Consider the following 20,362-nt stretch of genomic DNA (forward strand, 5'->3'; position numbering starts at 1 on the left):
TTCTCACTTGCCGCGTCTTTTCCGGAAGGGCATGTGATTATGCAGCATCGTCGGAAAGACCGACCAGGCTTGCAGGCAACAGCGGTTACGCTTTTCAACATGCTCGGGGACAGGACTAAGCATACGTTGAGAGTTCCAATGTAAAGGATACTTCCACCTTACATTTCCGAATATCAATTCGACCCTGAGCCATTTGCACCTCCAGAATCTCTCTAATGAATCCTGAAGCCTACAGGTATCTGGTTGTGCGTCACATCGTATAAAATAATCTATAAAAAAAACACTCATTTGAAATAGTTCGTATGTCCTCAATATAGGGAAGCTTTGTAATGTACTACTTTCGTGAAGGAAATTTCTTTAGCAACTTTCTCAACTGTTGTATGCATCGACATTGTATTAAATGCCTAAAATAGTGTCAAACGAGAGTGTCGATTTAAGATTTAAAGAGCCAATTCCCTCGCTGGCTATTTTGGGTATTTCTTTCAACGATTTTGTACAAATTTACTTCATTCAGAAGCAAGAAAATGTGCATGGGCACGTATCAAATAAGACGGTGCATACCACTGCCGGTGACTGTGATGCTGACACTGCGGGCTTTGCTGAAGGACCGGGGTGTGCAGGACAATCGTGCGTATCCGCAGGGCCATGCAGAGCGGCAGCACAGTGATGCCTTGCTCCTTGGCGAGTAGGGAGCAGGCAGACAGGAGCCCACAGGCCGCCAGCCACATGAATTGGTCTTCCTTTCCAGGGCCGTCCTTCGATATCCTGCGGATTTCAAAATAAGCATATTGCCTGACAGTCATTGCTTCCTCAAAAGTATGCGTTTGTTAGTGCGATTGCTGATGTATATAGCTCGTCATTTCTGGCAACTGCTTCAATATTTGAAGCATTCCATCAATGCAAGCTTCTTCATTTGCGCTTTCGATCGAAATTCGGACACGTTTTGATCGACGTAAAACTTTCCTGCTATTGCGTATGGACTGAAGTAGTACAAAAATAAAGACACTGAAACGTGCAAGGTAATCCAGTGAACTCTCAAAATTTTCTAAATATAGATTGCGTAATATGTGCAAAAGGTATTTCTAAGAAAAAAACCCTCAGCTACCTCGGAAATAATTTACTGTAAAAACATTCTGCAGCTGGTAAACTAAAAATTACTGAACTTTTCAATTAAACCAGTTGGGCAGTTTGTGTCAATGGAAGCTCCAAGAAGTTGACAAGACAATGCTATATCAATTCTTTAAGTGCTTTTGTGAGCGCTGCGGTATAAAAAAAACCGGGACTTTTTCTCAATTTTATTCAATAAACGCGGTCGATGCAAAGTTAAACCATGGCTTATTCTGAGGATTTGATAGGAGACAATTGCTTCCAATTAGTGACGGACCGATTCGCGCAGCACTTGCTCCTTTTCCGAGTGGCGTGCGCTCTTTCGCTCCGCGGCTTGGAGCAAGAAAAAGCACTACCGTCATCCTTGGCCGTTATTATTGAGGGCAGCGAAACAAGCGAAAGCGAACAACACGGTAGAGCAGAGCAGACAATTCGATTTTGACGTCGTAGTTAGTACAACACGTCAACAGCACACATGTCGTTTTCACTGAGCTTCATGCGCATCACCTTGTCACAAGAGTATTTAGGGTCACTTTCAGCAAAGGGCATTCTTATTTAGTGTCAATTGTGCAGTATCACATAATAAACATTAGTAACGCTGGCAGTAGAAGGCACTCGTTCCATAGTGAGTTTGATAATCTCCCTTTGGTCCGGCCAGGCGACAGTGTGTGATTTGAACACCAGTGCTCTGCGCAAAATAATATAGATATTCAAATTACAGTGCCTTACAATGCTTATCCTAGTTTTGTGTGTCTTTCAATAGGATCCACATTCAAACAATAACGAATTAAAAAAAAATCGCACACATGTGAACATGCTCTCGCTTTCAATGCAATCTGTAAAAAAATGCGTTTGCCTGCTGTTGCGCTTCGAGGCATCATGCGCTTAGCGTTCAATCGCAATTCAAACGGCGACAGTGAAGTGCGACGCATTATCAACTCAGCGTCATGAAAGTCATTCAAAGGCGCGGCCGCAATGTGCTCCAGCGCCGCTTGTTCTCTCCTACGTAGTGGTCCATGAAATATGGTTCTTGTCAAAATGATTGCTTCTTGGTAACTGCTAACCTCTACCCAGTTGCTCGCAGAAAATTGTTTTGGTGTATTGGGTTTCACGACTCAGGTTATGAGAAACGCCGCAGTGAAGGATCCAGGCAATTTCGATCACCAGGTGTTCTTGAACGTACACTGACATCGTACAGAATACGGGCGTCTTGCTTTTCGCTTCCTTCAAAAGCAGCCGTCACGGCAAAAATTCGATCCCGCATACTTGGCCACAGCAGTCGCGTGCCCTAACCAGTGAATCACCACGGCGGGACCTTCCGTGTCGAAGTATTTTTTTATAACAGTATATTTACCGCGCGGCATGTACGGTGCTGTCAAAGGGTAACGTTATACAGCCTTATACAATTGCAAGCAGCCCAGTTACGTGTAAAATTGCATAAACTTCGAGCATAAATGGTTTCTGTTATTGGGAGTCCTGAGTGTAAGACAGGCTTGCCTTTTAAATAACACGAGCGCGCACAAGCGATTTTCTAGGGCATTCTCCACAAGTAGATTGTGCGCACTGGTGTTGGAAGCGTGTGCTGCGCAGTGAAGGCATTCGTCCGGCTCTGAAATCTTGTCACTTCGGCACTGAGGCCGAAATGGAGGTGCAATGGCCCCTCCGACCCACAGCCACCTCAGACATGCCTCTTCCATGCGCGATAGATTGTGAGGAAATGGGTAGGTATACTGGGAAATGAGAGCACGCGCACGCTGCCTGAGGGAGGCTGACTACGCTAAGTGCGTCAGCAGTAGAACTTGTGGCAAATAAGCAGGGGGAGTTTGTGGCACTTCTGTTGCATTACAAAGTACGTTAGCTGAGATATTAAGACAGACTGGGAATTGTATTTTACGGTGGCTCAACTATAGAAGTTTATAGATTAGCAGTTCGTGTATATGCATGCTTGTTTTTCAGTTCTACGTTACTATGTTCAATCTTTTTCTTTTTGTGCTCATTGATTATTACGATTGCCGTGTCTATAAACTATGATAACTTTAAAGCAGTGAATAACTATGTAGGCACTAGCTAGTACCAATAAACAGCGCATATATCTTAGGCGACTATTATAGACTGTGGATGTTCTTCAAATCCTTCAGAGCTTCTTGAAATTAGTAATTATGGGCTCCTCGTTACACGAAGGGTAGGCAAGTAAAGCTGCCATGTTATAAAAACACTTGCAGTTCGAAGGCAAGATGATATTTAGTGCCAGCAACCATAGGTTTTGCTGCGGTTCAGGTGAGGGTGTGTTAGGCTTATATATATATATATATATATATGTAGCTCAGTTGGAAGAGCACCGGACGCGTTATTCGGAGGTCGTGGGTTCGGATCCCACCATCGGCACGTTGTTTTTTCTTCTACTTTGTTTCTAATTATCTTTCCCCTAACAGATTACATTACTAATTTCTGTGATTATCCAAGTAAACATTAAATAAAAAGACAAATTACCATCCCCAACGCTTTCCTTGGCCTCGCCGACTGTTGGCTTCTTTCCTTCATGTATTATAACGAGCACCCTCATTTCCCCTTGATTGATCTGCTATATATATATATATATATATATATATATATATATATATATATATATATATATATATATATATATATATATATATATATATATATATATATATATATATATATATATATATATATATATATATATATATAAAAGCTGTTGATCCACCTTAGACTTATGGCGGCAATTGTGCAGGTTACACAACACACAACTTTTCGCACTCGTAAGCCAATGAATATCTATCAGAAGACCCTGAAATTATTTCCATTAACCATGCAAACCTAGATCGCCAGGTTAGGCTCGCCATACGTTATCGCGCAGATAACAGCGTAATTGGATTCGATTCTACCATGGGAATATGACTAACCGTTATTAGCGAAAACCATGGTGACAATTGTCTGCTCGTAGTATTGCTGATTTCTGCTGCCTTGGGTGTAAGGACAGGTATACTGTGGGATAATGTGCGAAGAAACAACCCCTGCATTGGTGGCGTCGCGTCTGCACTTTACGCATTTTTCGACCCGACTACAAGTGAAAGCAGGTCATAGGTTCGGTGGACTGGTTCTGAGGGACGGACCTGTTTAAGTGCCTTTGGGAAATTCGCGTGAATTCTCTTTCCGCAAGCACAACCTATCATCAGATCTGCATAAAGGGTGTGCAGGTAATAATTCAGACACCGGGAAATATATCTCATGGCTCTAAATACATATTTCCCATAAACAAATGCTTGTGGTGTTTGGCGGCTGCAGCCAAGGAGATTTAAATGAACTGGTGCGTAAGTCCTACAGTTTATAGGTGCCGCAAGACGCTCGAAGTCAGAAAAAGTAATGGCATCATTTATTTTTTATTTTGCTGTGGCAGTGTCAGACAACTCCCAGGTAACAACGTAAGCTTGGAATGGTTTTAAGGAGACGGCTTCGTCGATGACGGCACAGACCTTTCGGTCTTTGAACAGTTTTTCAAGTGCTCTCTTTACAGCAGTGCTACTACAGGTGCACGAAAAAGTGTATAAAACATTAAAAAAAAATCTCTTTGTCAAACATTAATACGCATAGGTAAGACCTCGTCCTGCTTCATCACAAATTGAATTAAAGGATGATGTCTTCATTATCGTTATAACCATCATAGGGTCATGTGACACATTCGCAACTCATGAACTTACTATGCCTAGCTGTGCGCAATTCGTCCAAGAACTTCAAGGATAATTGACTTCAAGGATGTCAATTATCTGTGGCATTCACGTCGTTTACCTACTGCCTGCATAGCGCGAAAACACCTTGTCGCCAGTTGTGAGCAAGTAAATAGTGTAATTTCTAAGAGAAGGCGAAAAGACCGCAATTTTATGTAATTTTCTGCCCCCATGTTTTGCTCTTAAAATTGGAATTGATTGGTCGGGAATGTTTAATGACAACAAGGACTCCTATAGCGGCTGCTATGCAAACACTTGCAGGCGTTGCTGCACTGCATACAGCTTATCGTGGTCAAAAAAAAAAAAAAATAAATAATTTGAGGACCTTAAAATGACACCTCCACACAACAAATTTCTTCTCGCATTATACAAATACTCATAAAAAATATTGGGAAAATTAGGCGCGTAGGTATCACCCCCGGTAAAGACGTGTGCATGCCACCTTACAAAACTCGCTATGTGATCAAGCACTTCAAGGATGTCAATTATCTGTGGCATTCACGTCGTTTACCTACTGCCTGCACAGCGCGAAAACACCTTGTCGCCAGTTGTGAGCAAGTAAATAGTGTAATTTCTAAGAGAAGGCGAAAAGACCGCAATTTTATGTAATTTTCTGCCCCCATGTTTTTATCGGCGCCAATGGCCTCGCTAGGAATGATGGGTTACGCTGAAGAAGTGTCCCTTCTATATTGTATTTTATTTGTTTCAGCGAATCAAGATGTCAAAACTTACTTCGCTGATCTTAGATGGCTTGTAAATTTTTGTGTCTTTCCCGTGTCTTTTTTTAAACTATTCATTTATGTTTTGTTTACTATTCCGTTGACTTTTCAGAGCAGGGAAGGCGCTATGTTCATTACCTGCCTTCGCGCCTCGAGTAATTTCTGCTACGGGGAGGCAAACAAATCTTTCGCAAAATGCGTGTAGAGCTATAATGATTCAATTTCACCGCCAGGGATTCGTGCCGTCATTGAAAAAAAAAAAAAAGGCTACCCTTTCAAAACTTGCGCTTCTCACACAAAGGGCGAGCAGTGCGCAGCCTGAGCCCAGGCTCCATTCGAAGCCGGCCTCTATGTAAACAGTTGGCAATGAAGATATGATTTGATTATAAGAACGCTTTCTCGAGTAAACGAAGTTACGAGGGAGGCACGCGCGGCGCGCAGGAGAAACTGGTAGGATTATTTCGCAAACTTTGGATGACAGCTGTAATGAAAGTTTCTCTGCACGATTGGAACATCTGAGCCAGTGGACACGATTGCACGCTACGCACATGCACATGCACAGCGGATGAGGGTGGGGGCTAGACCATAAACGTGCAGTAAACGATGGTATATATCGAATCCTATAATACTCAATACTAGCATCAATGTTTGTTGCTATTGAAAGGTTGTTTAAAATGAAAGATGGCTTAGCTCTGCTATGCCTGGATCACATTCTTACACCGTGGCCTGGATATATGTAGCGAAAAGCAGTGACTACCTCGGGATCAGAGGAAGTTAATTTCTCCAGTCTTCTATGCCGTTCGCCAGCAGCTAAACTTTCCTTGGCTTCCATGTCGAGCGCGTCTCAGTTCACCGGAGTTCCATAATTCGTTTACAGGAAAGGAAAGGCGCAGCATCTGTCAGTCGCGGAAAGCAAGAAGCGCCGCCCGGCGGCGTTGGAGCGCACTCGTTCCCGCTTGGTTCTCATAGCTGACGGCAGATGGGCGACGTCACAACCTTGACGCCACCCTAATTGAGTGACTTAACTATTTTAGTCTTTGGTACTTTTACATTGCGCACCAATCGCAGTATCTGTCACACGCGGAATCCCGCTATCATCCTCGCAGTAGACAAGCGTAATTATGAAGAGCGTCTCACGACCCGGGCCGCGGCACAGTTGTGAACTGCTCGGCTGGGGATCCCAGGGATGGAGGCTCGATTCTGGGATGAGGCTATTCTTTTTTTTTTTTTTTTCTTTTTTTTTTTTTTTTTTTTTTTTTTACTGAGGAGTAGTCGCACACCTGTTAAGCATTTCAAGGCAACGCTGGCAGAGCTTGGTGAGGGGGCTGCGCAGCTGGCCTTGGCTGTGACGTCCCTCGGTCGCGGCATACGGCCTACGCAATGCTCGGCTCCTACCCTCGTAGTGGTGCTTTTCGCTTCAAAAATTTGTGCAATACGGGGACGGTTAATGAGATATATATTCCCCGTGCGCGATTTCTAATAAATATATAGCTTTTTAAGCCCTTTAAGGGCTGAAAAACAGTTCTTTAAATGTCTTTAGATAGATCAGAAGACAATGAACAAACGGGCATGACCGCTATCTTAGCGGGCGACCACGTTCGCTCAATGTAAAACGCCACGATAGCTCGGCGAGCGGACAATGTGAACGTTTACAGTTATTGCATTAACTCTCTAGCAGGTCGGCACTATTCAGAAACAAAACGCAGCCCGCGTGGACGGAGAGACGCCGCGGAATAAGCACATGACAGAAGTACGTGTTTTAATTGTAGCTGCTCTGGTCTACTTTGGCAGGTTTTTGCACGTGTGTGATCGATGTCTATGTCAACAGCTCCCTTAGTGCATGTGGCACCATTTCACGTAATTACAATGTGCCGCTTTGTAAGACCAAAGCAAGAAAAGAGTCGGCGATCCGTTATCAGGGGTTCCCGTATACTGTTGTCAACGTACGACTTACCAAGATACTTTGTTGGGCGAGTTGTTAAACATCCATTCCTGTTCGAGCTGTTTTTATTACAATGGATGTCAACGTACGGTTGCGTGGGTGAAAAAATTGGGAGCAAAATTGAACTCCGCCAATTAAGTCTCGCGTCAATTAAGTATCGAAAAATTAAGAAAAATTAAGTCTCGCGTCGCGTTAAAACACTTGCCGCTGAGAATAACCGGGCGGGAAAGGCAGTATAGTGGAGCAGAGTGATAAATACTCAGATATGTCGCACAGATCTCACGCACGGAGTAAAAGAGCGTAGAAAACTGTACTTTTCCTCTGTCAGAGCTCGCCCCTCTCTCTCTCTCTCCCTATGTTTCCGAACTATCCGTATTGCATGCGACAAGAAATCGAGAAAGAAAAAAAAAAGAAATCAGAAGCCACGACTTGACCATTCCTCTAAATGCGCTGTTCGAATGACTCCAGCTGAATACAACATTGCTTTAGAGAGCCGAAATACATGCGATATAGACGCCCGAGATATCAAAAATGAGAATAGTTAGGTTATGCGAACCCACATACACATTTGTCAATAATATTGATACGTGGCAAGGTTAGTGCACGAAGGTTAGTCCAGGTTGACGCAGCACACAAAGCACAGAATCACAACAGCGTTAACCTTCTTCTAGCACTAAACGTTGCTACCACTTTGTCGTCTTCTGTGTCACTGTTGCTGATCGTTGTCTTCTGTAGCGTCCAGCGATGCAGGGCATATATGTCGCAATATAACAAGCAGTGTGCTATATAGCATGTTATCTTTAGCTGCTTTTCTCCACTTGATACAATATCCGCAGCTTATTTATGAATAATGAGCTGAGGTTTGGCGTAGTTGAACGTGGTATTCTGCGAAAACTTCACAACATGGTTATGTTTTGTAAAACATTGTCATATCCCGATTTACCTGGTTTGGTACGCCGCGCTAAGGGCATCATCATCACCACTGGTGTCCATGGCTGGCTTTGAGTCGAAGTGAGGTTGTCCGTTGTTCGTAAATCCATTTATTGACGTTGTGACCGCGCGCGCGATTGCGCCAGCGCGCGATTGCGCCATGTGAAGTCAACCCTTGAATAATCACGTTCTCCATCCTCTTTCACAGTATATTCAGTTCTAAGTTGGAAAGGGAGAGGTCACCTAAAAATTAAAGGGTCAATGACATGACCCTGTGGTGCGACACCAAGGTGGTCCACAAGATTACACTTCAATCGGTCTGATGTTTTGGGGAAAGGAAGGCAAAATACAATTATAACCTCAATTTGTCCTGTGGCTTCTTGAAGTTCAGTGGGTAGCCCCCGCTGATATTGTGTGTTGTTATAGGAAAGGAAAAGCACAATATCTGTAAATATTTTTGCCAACGCCTGAATCGCATAGCAACAGTTTGTCCTCCTGCTCCATGAAGGTGGAATGAAGGTTGAATTGAAACACATGCCAAGACCGGATCTACCTAGCGTATGAAGCGTTCGCTTTAAAGGAAGACCGCAGCCACACCATGGGCCCGTGTAACGCATTTCTGAGGAAGCTATATGCGACTGATGATGATGAAGTGGGATAACATCAGGCGCGTCTATGGCGCTGGGAGTGCTGTCAACGGCGTCTAATACCGGAAATTTTGAAGCATGGTAACAGTTTTCCCAATCATCTTGAAGCTCTGCCGCGCGTCGCATAGCTGAGCCGGAACGATGAAAACCAAGAATTACCGAAACAACGCAGCTGCAGAAACGACAGCATTGAAGACGTTCAAGCCTGCTCCCATGACTGCGAAGCCTTTGAAACCTCCCCTACCTTCGCAATGAAAAGAAAACCTTGGATGTGCCCGGATTCTCACTGGTTTTGTCGTCTTGTGTTATTGTTTTCTTGCAGTTACGTAAGCCAGTATTTTAAGTGGCGCACACCAGAATAATCTTTACAGAAATTACCTAAGAACAGGCACTACGTGCAGAAAGGTAAGTCTGCCAGAAGCTCTATGGCGTGAATACTCGGCCCAAATCTCCAGTTAACGTAATTAAATGTAGTAACATAACGCAGTTTCCGGACTTTTCCGTGTGTTTAAACCACCAGTAAAAAGAATGAGCGACCACTCAGTGATGTGCATTTAGAAGTGACGCGAGCTGTAGAAAGTATATTTTTTTTTTTGCGCTGGCTACACAGAAAAGAACTAATCGTGAGGCGTGCGTTGGCCAAAGCGTTGAAATATTCTCTCGCTTCGTAAAACCTGGTAAAACATTCAAACTCACTGCTCATCTTTAGGGGTCTTGCGCATTTTAAGCTGAGGTGCATAATATAAATCTCCTTATTATAAAGCAATATTCCACGTGCTATTATGCCCAGCCCTGAAAAAAAGAAGTAAAGAAAGAAAAGAAATAGAAAAGAAGTAAAAACATATCTTAGGTTCTTATATATCATTTTATATCCATAAGAAGTAAAGATTTTATCTTGAAAGCGTAACGTTACCTACTCCAGAGGCTGTCATGGATATGAATTTTGTTGCTGACACGAAAACCTTCTTTTGCCGCATGCGCCTTTATACATATGATGATACCATTCCTTCATTTTATTAAAAAAGCATAGAGCATCCTACCTTATTTGAAGTTTTCCCCGACCTGAGCCATTTTTATGCCTCATTTTATCAACTGATTTGCAGAACGCTCTTCCGGAGAGTAGGCATCCGGTAATAGCCTTTTTCAACGGCACTAAGCGGATAATTGCTAATAATGTAACGAATCCGATACTCCAGACCTCTTGCAGAGAGCGTACGTATGTGCAGCCGCTCACATAGGATTTCGAGAACAAATTCTTTCCAGGCTGTTAAAGCCCCGCACCATGGGGCGCACGAGCGGCGCACCTATGGGCACGAACGGGGGCTTTACACGAACGTATGCTGGAGTCGGTCTGCGGATGCGTGAGGAGCCAGGCGCGAGCTGGCGCCATGTCAGATATTTTCGTGGCGCTCTCTGCGTAGACGTTTTCGCACCCTGTGTGATCTCATCATACTATTCGCTATATCTGAAGATGCCGTTTCGGCAGTCTTGTAGTCGTCTGCTATCTATTGGCGATATTCTCAATAACGCACTAAACTAATTTTCAGACCAGCCTTAACTCTTCGGTGCGATTTCATGCTAAATAATTTTGATCGTGCCACTCATTAGATCACTTGGTCAACTATATTAACATGTTTATAACACTGGCATAAAAAGACTCTGCAATGGCCTCGAAATTAAAAAAAAAAATTATGTCAAAAATGGCTGCACAATTGAGTTTTAGGGCATTATTTTTAACTTGACAAAGCTGTAGAATTAGGAATAAGGGTAGATGAAGAATACTTCAGTAATCTGCGATTTGCTAATGACATTGCCTTGCTAAGCAACCCGGGGGATGAACTGCAAATAATGATTGATAATAATTGATACTGTTATGGAAATATAACACTGTTCACCTTTGTATCTTTTTCCCAAGATTTAGCTTGTATCATTTATACTGTGCGCACACCGAATAGATAAGACAGCCAGAACAACCCAACTGAAGACGTTGATGGGGAGGGGGGGGGGGGGGGGGGCGTTGGTGTAAAAAGAAAAAAGCAAGATACTAAAGGTGTCTCGAGAGATGATCTGTAGCTGTAGCTTTATTTATTACTACTGTGCGATCTTATGATAGGCCAAAAGATTGCGCTCTCTAACTACCTCCCATAAAATAAATATGGTTTTCCGAAAGTTCCCTGTAATTAGAGAAGCCGCGCTGTGCAGGATCCTCCGAGTTCTGTGCTCACTCGAATTTTATCCGAGTCACAACAGCTGTCAGTGAATGCAGATAGTGGGAATTGCGCGGCAGCAGGAAAACTTTCCGAGGGGGTGGGGGGGGGGGCACTTAAGTCCTCTTAAATGCGGCAAGGTGAGATCATTTTTCTCCTGTTATTGGTCAGGTTGAGCCCGTGTGTCAGAACTTCAATGGCCTTTTGTTGTAGTATATAAATTCCACAAATGCCTCGCGTGTTCAGACATGTCTGATTATGCCATGGCGCCATCTGCATTGAACGATTATGACCTCAGGCACTGTAGCATTCCTACGACAATGAATTTAACCTATCATGAACACCAATATGACTATGACTAACACGACTACTTATGACTATGAATAATCAATATATAGTTATCAAGATTAATTATCAGTGAATGAATTTCTTATTATCGATTTCTGGATGATCGACAGGTGCGGAGGAAGGGTTCTGGTTGCACGAATCATGAGGCAAGGAAGGCTTTGGACTTGATAAAATGCCGAGAATAAATAAGTCACACGGGGGCAACCTGTGCAGGCCGCGTCCTCCTTTGAAATATAGCAGGCTGAGAAACACAACCTATACCGGTAGTTTAGAAGAACTTCTTGTTGGGCGAGTTGGTGCATTGCTTTAAAGGAACCAAGATGCGCTATAAAAAGACAGCCACAGGAAAAAGCCAAGGAGACAGACAGAGCGCAATCTTAGCTCTGTTTTAGCTCTGTCTGTCTCCTTGGCGTTTTCCTGTGGCTGTCTTTTTATAGCGCATCTTGGTTCCTTTAAAACAACCTATACCAGCGCCGCTAACTGCTCTCAGCAAAGGATCGAAAATCGCATTAACATGAGTGGCTTATCAAATATCTCTCAACGTATTCGCTAGAAGCCGATTGTCACGCCCGAATCGGGGGGTGGAGGGCGTATCACCCATTTCGGTTATAATATGCCTATTCACTGTCAATTGCAGTCAGTGCTCATGAGGTGCATTCTGGCGGAAATCTGTTCCTCTCTTTCGAATGCTTTAGATAGCGTGTAAAATTATGAAACGTTTTAGCTAATTAGAGGTTTTTATAAATCAATGCAAGTAAGCTTTCAAAAAAAAAAAAATGCAGCGTGGAGCGAATTCCACAATAAATGGCACTTTCTGCCACGAGTGGCGCTAATGAGACCCACCTCGCAGGGGGCCCAGCCGAACGTACCTAAGACAAAAAAGAATCTTTTACCGTCAAATGCCGCCGGAGGCTTTGCTGTGCTATTCCTGGTTGCTGCCTTTGCTCGAAAGGCCTTTGGGCCTCTGCTACATGGCGAATTTCTTCGTTTTATTTTTTCCAGTTCTCAGGATAATTCCGTCTTCGTTGCCTAAAAATTTAGATCAAAGTTGCAAAAGCACATCTCCATTTTTTTATGCTGGCTGAAGCTGCTGTCTGCAGACACTATTGGTTGGAAAACGACATTGTTACTTAATCTTGCTTTGCCGAGCACCCTTCGGGAGATTGTCCGCTCATACTGCGATTTCTAGGCGCGACTCCAGAACACACGTCAACGTAGGAACACATTCAAATCGACCCGATCGCTTGGATCACACGTGCGAACAGTTAGTATTGCGCGCGGCATTTAATCCCCCTTCGGTAGTCCGGCTGGAATAATTATCATGACATTCGTATTACCTCTTCACATTAGCTTCCCTGTTTACATATGACAATGTTTAGGTGACAAATTATGTGTCCAACCTTTGCGTTCTGCAAGAGCAGCAACAGCAAGGAGAGGACAAACACGGCCAGGTCGAGGGTACTTTTGTCTAAAGCATACCTGTACTGGCTTACTCTTCTCAGAATGCAGTCGTGCTCCGACGGCTGTTCCAGCTGACGAGAGTAGGCTTCTTTCATTGATCTCGTCTGGTAGCGACTTTTTCTCGAAGCGATTTGTTTTTCGAACTTTTGGATCCTGCAGCCACTTTTTGCGAAGCTTCTTCGCATACTTGACAAAACACAGTCCGCTGGCCCGTATGTCCAGCACGTCCACGATTGCATTAATAAATGGTGCGCATACCAATTAAAAGCGTGGCAAAATATTCGCAGTCTTGGCATGTCATTGATGTCATGCCGTCACAGCGACGTTCTTTTGCAGACAAGCATTCACCGCTTTTCTGACGCCACCAGACACTTTGGGGCATAACTGTTCTTAAATTACTGCACAAATTGAACTTTCCGAGCCATCGCTTTATTCAAATCCCGCGCACTGTCTGCCAGGCCACATGGCAAGGGGAGGCTCCATCTCCCATGTAATGTTTGCGTTAATTAAAAGCCAGCCCGGCTGATCACACTGCCATAGGGTTCCTAAATGGCAAAGCAAAAATATAATGAATTACAAGTTGTGCTAAAGCACACTGTGTGCACATCTTGCACACTATACAGTGCTTTTAAAGTATTGGCTAGTGCGCAATAAAAACGCGCTAAAATATCCACTTTCCGACTTCCGTGCACAGGTAATACACGCGGTGGAACGAACAATGCACCAAATGTGTGATCACCTGAGTTGTACTTTCTCGACAGCCCACGAAGCCCAGGAAAGGACACACAAGCAGTAAAGCGCTGACTCCAGATGACCAATGAAACTGGGATGCGTCCCGATGATTGAATGTCATATCGTGATTGCATTTGTTCATCATTTGAAGGCGTGGACATAGCTCGGGGATATTTAAACTTTAGCCAAGCTCGTGCTATCCGGCAAAGGCCACAGTCCTATTTCCTGGTGCAGCGCTCTCCGAGAGTGTACCCAGTACCATATTTTAGGCACCTTCAATAGCGGCCTACGTGTCGCTATTCCAGTGTTTCCATAGATATCGTTTAGTTATTTGCACGCGTTTTTATATTTCCCTCCAGGCGTCAAGTGGTTCTGTGGGGTCCCGAGCGACATAACGGCGCCAGGTAGACGCTTGCGTTCCCCCACGATGCGAGCTCTGCAGCAGCAGCACAAAAGAGCGTGCGAAGCTTTCAGCGGTGCTCCCTGGAGCCCATTAGCAAGATTGCCCAGGCCAAACTCCAAAGCGCTGCCGTTGTCATCTGAATGGCGCGGTTCACAGGGGGCCTCGCGCCCTCGGATGTCGACAACATAACGAGACAACCCGGTCTTCTTTCCGGCGCAGGCTTTGACGCACCCCCTCCTTCCTATGACACCACCACACATCGCGTTATCATCTTTCCGTGAGGACACACGCAGTGACGACAACGTACAGCTGTTGTCGAAGCGGACAGGCAGAAATCAGTCACTGCTGCACCAAGTCTCTCTCCTACCATAATTTTAGCTCTGAAGAACGGTCGCATCAACCCAGCGTATTCCAATAGTGTTTATTTCACCACGACTGTCAATGCTTGACTGCTGAGGGAGATCCAGAATACTTGTGAACTACCACAGCAGTCTTCCTGGAAACAGGGATCACAGCTGAGGAATAGACGACGTAAGCTTGTAACTGAAACTGTCATTCTCTTCTGTGACAAAAGTATTTCTTATGCTTCATTTGTTTTAAGAGGTCGTCCGCACAGCGATGGTGAAATAGTTGTTTGCCCCACGAATGCACAGCGCCTTCCTCTTCTTGTTTCTTACCGCTTGTCTGTAGTCTTTTCTATATCTAGATTTTTTTTCTGCTATTCAAACAATTCTGCTGTCACGACTGCGCCCTGCCGGCTACCAAGCATAACAGCTATAAATGGCACAGTAGTCGAGCAGTGATAAGTTTTCATGGAATAATAGTCCTCTAAATAATTCCTAAAGGCAATCGAATTCGCGCCTCAAGTCGTCTACTATGAGTGAGGAGCACATCATAGACAGCAGTTTAACCGATGCTCTTCCTTCAGTGATAGATTATTAATTTCGACACCTTCGACATCTAGAGAGAACCACTTACCTGTGGTAGCAGAGGAAGGACAGGAGGAAGAAGAGGCAGCACAGCACGTCAGCGCGACCCACTATGCTGGACACCTGCGCAAAGAGATGTACGATTAATGCGATTCCTTTGTAACTGGCAAACCTTTTCGCAAATTGCAATTCTGTAGTATTCATCTTAACAGAGTAGCGAATGCCATGGTGTGGACGAGTCAAATTTTATAAAGACCTTAAAACAATGCTTTTGTAGCAATTTAAGTCCGGAGTAAATAGATCACGCGCATCGCAGGAAGACCAGACTCAAATCTGCGTACGAGCAAACTGATTTTCGCGGGGATACTGTTATCTGTCGAACTATTGAAAAGACAGACGAAAACTGCGTAACCCGACACAATGAAGCAGAAGTGGGACACTGCCCTTCAAGAAAAATAATTTAGAAGCAGTGCTCTTACTCTTTGTTCGATTCTTTCCGCAATTCATGCCGGTAGGTTATAATAAAACGCAGGCTCCCCAGAAGCGGCAGTGTACCAATCTTATTTGTTCAGAATAAGCGTAGTTTACAGGTAGCTGAATCATTCTTCGACCTGCAACAGTAACCACTGACCATTGAAAAGATCTAGACGAACATGAGATATCAGCTACTTATGTAGTACAATAGTACAATGCAGTGTTTCGAAGAGTTGTTCAGCAGTTCAGCAGGGAGATATCATTACATGTAAAGATGTAATGACATACATAGCTGCAGTTATGTATGTCACTCTTGTTTAATTCCAGCACTGCTACTGTAGAAAAACCAAACGCATTGCGTGCTCAATGCTCAGATGCCAATGAAACGAATGATGGTGCAATTTGACATGCTTTCTTGACGCAAACGCCCACAGCCATATCGAGTGGTTTCATCACTGTTGGTTTCATTCCACCAGTAAATGAACTAAAGACAGAAAATCATGCGATCAAATTAAAATTTAGGAAAGTGAGACAAAAATTATATTTTCGAATTCGATTCGCTGCTGGGGCAATTGAATTGTGGAATACGATAGCTTTACAACCGCTACGTTTCTTTAGTAACTTTTTCCCCGGACAGCTATCGCCTGGGACAGCATTCCGGACGCCAGTGCTGCCATCACCTCCCCGTCGACGTTGCGACAAATGTACTTCAAGTTAAAAATTGCGATCATCATCTGCGATATGAAATTCCACCCCACGAAGTACTCCGGAAGGGGTCTTTATAGCAACAAAACGAAACAAAACCATAAAGAACTAACACACTATGTAGGGCGGCGTCGCCTAAATTTGGCAGCATTATTGACGCGGATTTTGGCTTCCAGAATAACTTATTCACCTTTAGGGTAGAACGAGAGAAAGAAGATGGCTACACAGCGTGAAAGAGCACTGAACAAGGGTTGAGGGGGAGCCTCACTTCGCAAGTTGAGCCAACGTTCTGACAAGTGAACTTGTCTTCGTCTGAGCCCAAACGAAGACAAGTCCCCTTGTCGAAATGTTGGCTCGACTTGCGAATTGAGACTCCCCTCCACCCTTATTCATTGCGTTTTCATCCTTAGTCATTCCCACAGGTGACAAAAGCGATGACTAAGTTGGGAAAAAAATTATACTGTGGTAACGTTAAGAGATAGAGAAATAATTCAAGTCACTGACATTCTAGTGGAAATCAAGAAGAAGAAATGGGCATGGGCATGGCATGTAGCGCGAAGAAAGGATAACCGATGGTCGCTTAGGGTAACAAACTGAATTCCAAGGGAAGGAAAATGTAGCAGGGGGCGGCAGAGAGTTAGGTGGGCGGATGAGGTAAAGAAGTTCGCAGGGGTTAAGTGGATGCAGCTAGCACAGGACCGGGTTAATTGGAGGAATATGGGAGAGGCCTTCGCCCTGTTGTGGGTATAGTCAGGCTGAGGATGATAATGAACACAACTCTGGAGCAGCGCGAAACTGCGGTGCGTTTAACACAAATTGAATAACGTCAACCAGAGAATTTTGCCGCGAACTAAATAGTAGGAACATCTTTACAACAGCCAGATGAACACTTATATTCTCTCTCAACCTTTATTAAATGCAGCTTTGTGTTTTTTTAACCCGAGAGAGATACAAGCTGCACTAGTTGTAAAATGGGACATGGCTGGCCACAATCCATGTTTAATAACATGATTTGCTTATCAAAATATTTATTCCTATGCGAAACCACGCGTTTAGCCTTCTTGACAAGAAACGTGAAAATTTCATATCGCGGAAAAATGAAACTTCAGTATTTCTTAAAAAAAAGTACAATTTTTCCTTAAGTGGGAGATAATGCACTTGTAGTTAATAGCAAATGAGAATTGGTGGGTTAGTTATAAACCAAAGATCCCATGAAACAATTTATTCTATCAGTCATCGCAGCTGTATGAATATAGGGAGCTCACTTCACGACACTGTTAAGTACCATGAAATACCTAGAATAGCAGAATATAAATATCTGGGGGTATGGGTAAACGAAGGATTGGCATACATTGGAAAGCATGAGCAATCACTTAAGGCCAAAGGGCGAAGGAATGCCGGGATAATGAAGCATAAGGCATTGTGGGGATACAATAGGTATGAGGTTTTGAGGGGTATTTGGAAAGGAATTATGGTGCCCGGACTTACTTTCGGAAATGCGGTTTTGTGCCTAAAATCAGAGGTACAGTCGACATTAGAAACAAATCAGAGATCCGTTGGACGATTAGCACAAGGTGCCCACGGCAAAACTACAAATGAGGCGGTACAGGGAGATATGGGCTGGACATCTTTCGAAGTACGGGAAGCTCAGAGTTAAATATTATATGAGGAACGCCTGAGGAAATTGGACAGTAACAGATGGGCAGCTAAAGTATTTAAATACCTGTACTTAAAAAGCGTTGACTCACAATGGAGGAAAAGAACTAGGAAAAGAACTAGTAAGTGTGCTAGTCACAAGGACGGAGACATAAAGAGCATTAAGCAACAGGTGAAAAACACAGAAGCTAAAAATTGGACAAATTCGATGGAAAAGAAATAGAGTATAGAATTATACCGAAAGTAGAAAATGCAGATCAGGAAGGAAGATTTCTTTGATAACTCAAGAGGCAGTGCCCTACTTTTTGAAGCTAGATCAGGGTGCCTTAGAACACGCAGCTACAAAAAGAAATTTAACAACGGAGATGACGCATGTGCTGTATGTGGTAACTCCAGTGAAACAATTGACCATATTATACTCGAATGTAATGGCATCCATCCGGAAGTTGATGCAGGCGCAATCACTGTTCCTGAAGCTCTGGGGTTTAGAGATAACAGTGGCCGGGTGAATAAACTGGCGGTGGAAACTAGCAAAAAACGACTGGAAGATTGATGGCTTAAAAGCAGAGAAGTGACGTAATGTTAGTAATGTAGGAACAAAAATTTAATAAATAGAATGATGGTATAGTTAACCAATCTAAAGCAATAATTAAGATATAGGGAGAAAAATGATCATGATAGCTACTGCTACCACCCCGTTTCAAAGGGGACGCTCCTATATTCCATCCATCCATCCATGAAGTGATAGGAATGCAATTCTCTACGATTATATGTGCATTTAATGCTTATCCGACCCCGGCAATATGCGTACGCAACAGAGAGGATTAATGGATCGAAAGAAGACGGTTCGAGGACGCCAAAAATCAATCACTAAAACAGATCTATATACTATCGGGATGAATTTAACGCAAAGCTAACACCAACGGACCAGGACACAGTACAGGTAACGAGCATAAAGGATTCATAAACATAGCATTTGGAAAAATCAATATAACTGCGCCAACATCACCAGTCAGACCAATCTCGGTAAGCATGTAGCCCGTTGCAAGGAATGCGAGGGAAGGTTCGAGAAATCCACCCTAATAGGGTGGTTCACAGACCGGAATGAAAGATTAATTTTCGAAGCATATGCAATAGCACGAGCCGATCCTATGGAAGGCGTAGGTGATCCAGCGATAGTGCTGACGCAGAGTGAGATTGATTTGTTGCATTGTAAAGAAGACAAGGAACGGAAAACGTGAAATGTGGATTTAATAGTTCGTTTGAACGTCTAGCGCTGCCAGTAATTCGGACACAGCAGGGTCGAATTGTCAGCAGCAGGGCACAGCTTCAAGCACGAGAGATGGGCGCCGGAGCCAAGCGATGGTGATGGCGATGCCGCAGCGTTTTCCGTTCCTTGTCTTCTTTACACATGAATAGCTATTTATGAAACGTTTCTTACCGTTTGTGCATTTGTCCTTTTTATGTGCACATACAACTGAGGAGCAAAACGAATAAACAGCTGAAAGGTCGCGCTCTTTACTTGTATTTTGTACTTGACCTTTGTTGTAAGCTTTGTTATATCTTAGCGGGGTTGTATAATGATGTTGAAAACCAACTAGCCATTATTGCGGAATTGCAATAACTTGAAGTCGGACGCCACTGAGCCTGTTCGATCGATCATCCAGAATTTCAAGTATCAATGGCTTTAATTCATTTTTTCAGCATTTTCTTTTAGCCGCTAATTATAGAAAACCTTAAAAATGAGATGAGACGAACGAAGCAGTCCGCATAATACTTATAAAGATACTGAATATTCGCTCTGGTTTGCTACTTAAAAAAAAAAAAAAATGGCCGTGAGATAGAAATTAAATCATGATTTTTGCTGCGTTCCCCAAACAGATACGCTTTATTTGACACCTAAATAAATAAAAAGGAAAGCTTTAATACAATCTCTAACGAGTTACGCTTTATACTGCAGCTTTAATGACGTTTTATTGCACTGAAAAAAGGTGTCTACTGCACGTGTCACTTACAATAGACGGGTATGCACGGGCAGAGGAAAATGACGCAGAACTCACTGCCTCCGTGTGCACAGGGTGAGCGGCGAAGAGAGCAGCGGACAGAGCTGCCTGCAGAGCCGGCATCCGCAGGACGCTGCGGGCCACAATCGCAACCAGGGCCGAGCATGCGCAGTGCAGGGCAACGTTGACACCGTGGTAGCCACGGACATTGCGACCACTGAAGAGGAAGTTGGCCCTGCGATAGAAAAAAAAACAAAAAAACATCGTCTCACATTTTAACGCCATCGAATGATTTTATGCTTTTATGGCGCATCGTATCATTCACTTACGTGATTATACCTTCGCTAGGT

General features: G+C 43.6%; 1 protein-coding gene across 1 annotated transcript in view; it reads right to left on the minus strand.

The window, feature by feature from the left end:
- The window catches only part of LOC146180850 (protein O-mannosyl-transferase TMTC1-like), a 158,141-nt gene that overhangs the window by 72,870 nt on the left and 64,909 nt on the right, over positions 1-20,362 (minus strand). Inside the window, exons 2-5 of the mRNA XM_084575666.1 lie at positions 20,070-20,247; positions 15,224-15,297; positions 14,549-14,554; positions 553-765 (exon numbers count right to left, since the gene is read on the minus strand). Of these exons, the coding sequence (XP_084431792.1) occupies positions 553-765; positions 14,549-14,554; positions 15,224-15,297; positions 20,070-20,247 (471 nt within the window). The remainder of the gene's footprint in view (positions 1-552; positions 766-14,548; positions 14,555-15,223; positions 15,298-20,069; positions 20,248-20,362) is intronic.

This window comes from Amblyomma maculatum, chromosome 8 (genome assembly GCF_055883805.1).
Source record: "Amblyomma maculatum isolate TAMU_Amacu chromosome 8, ASM5588380v1, whole genome shotgun sequence".
NCBI lineage: Eukaryota > Metazoa > Arthropoda > Arachnida > Ixodida > Ixodidae > Amblyomma > Amblyomma maculatum.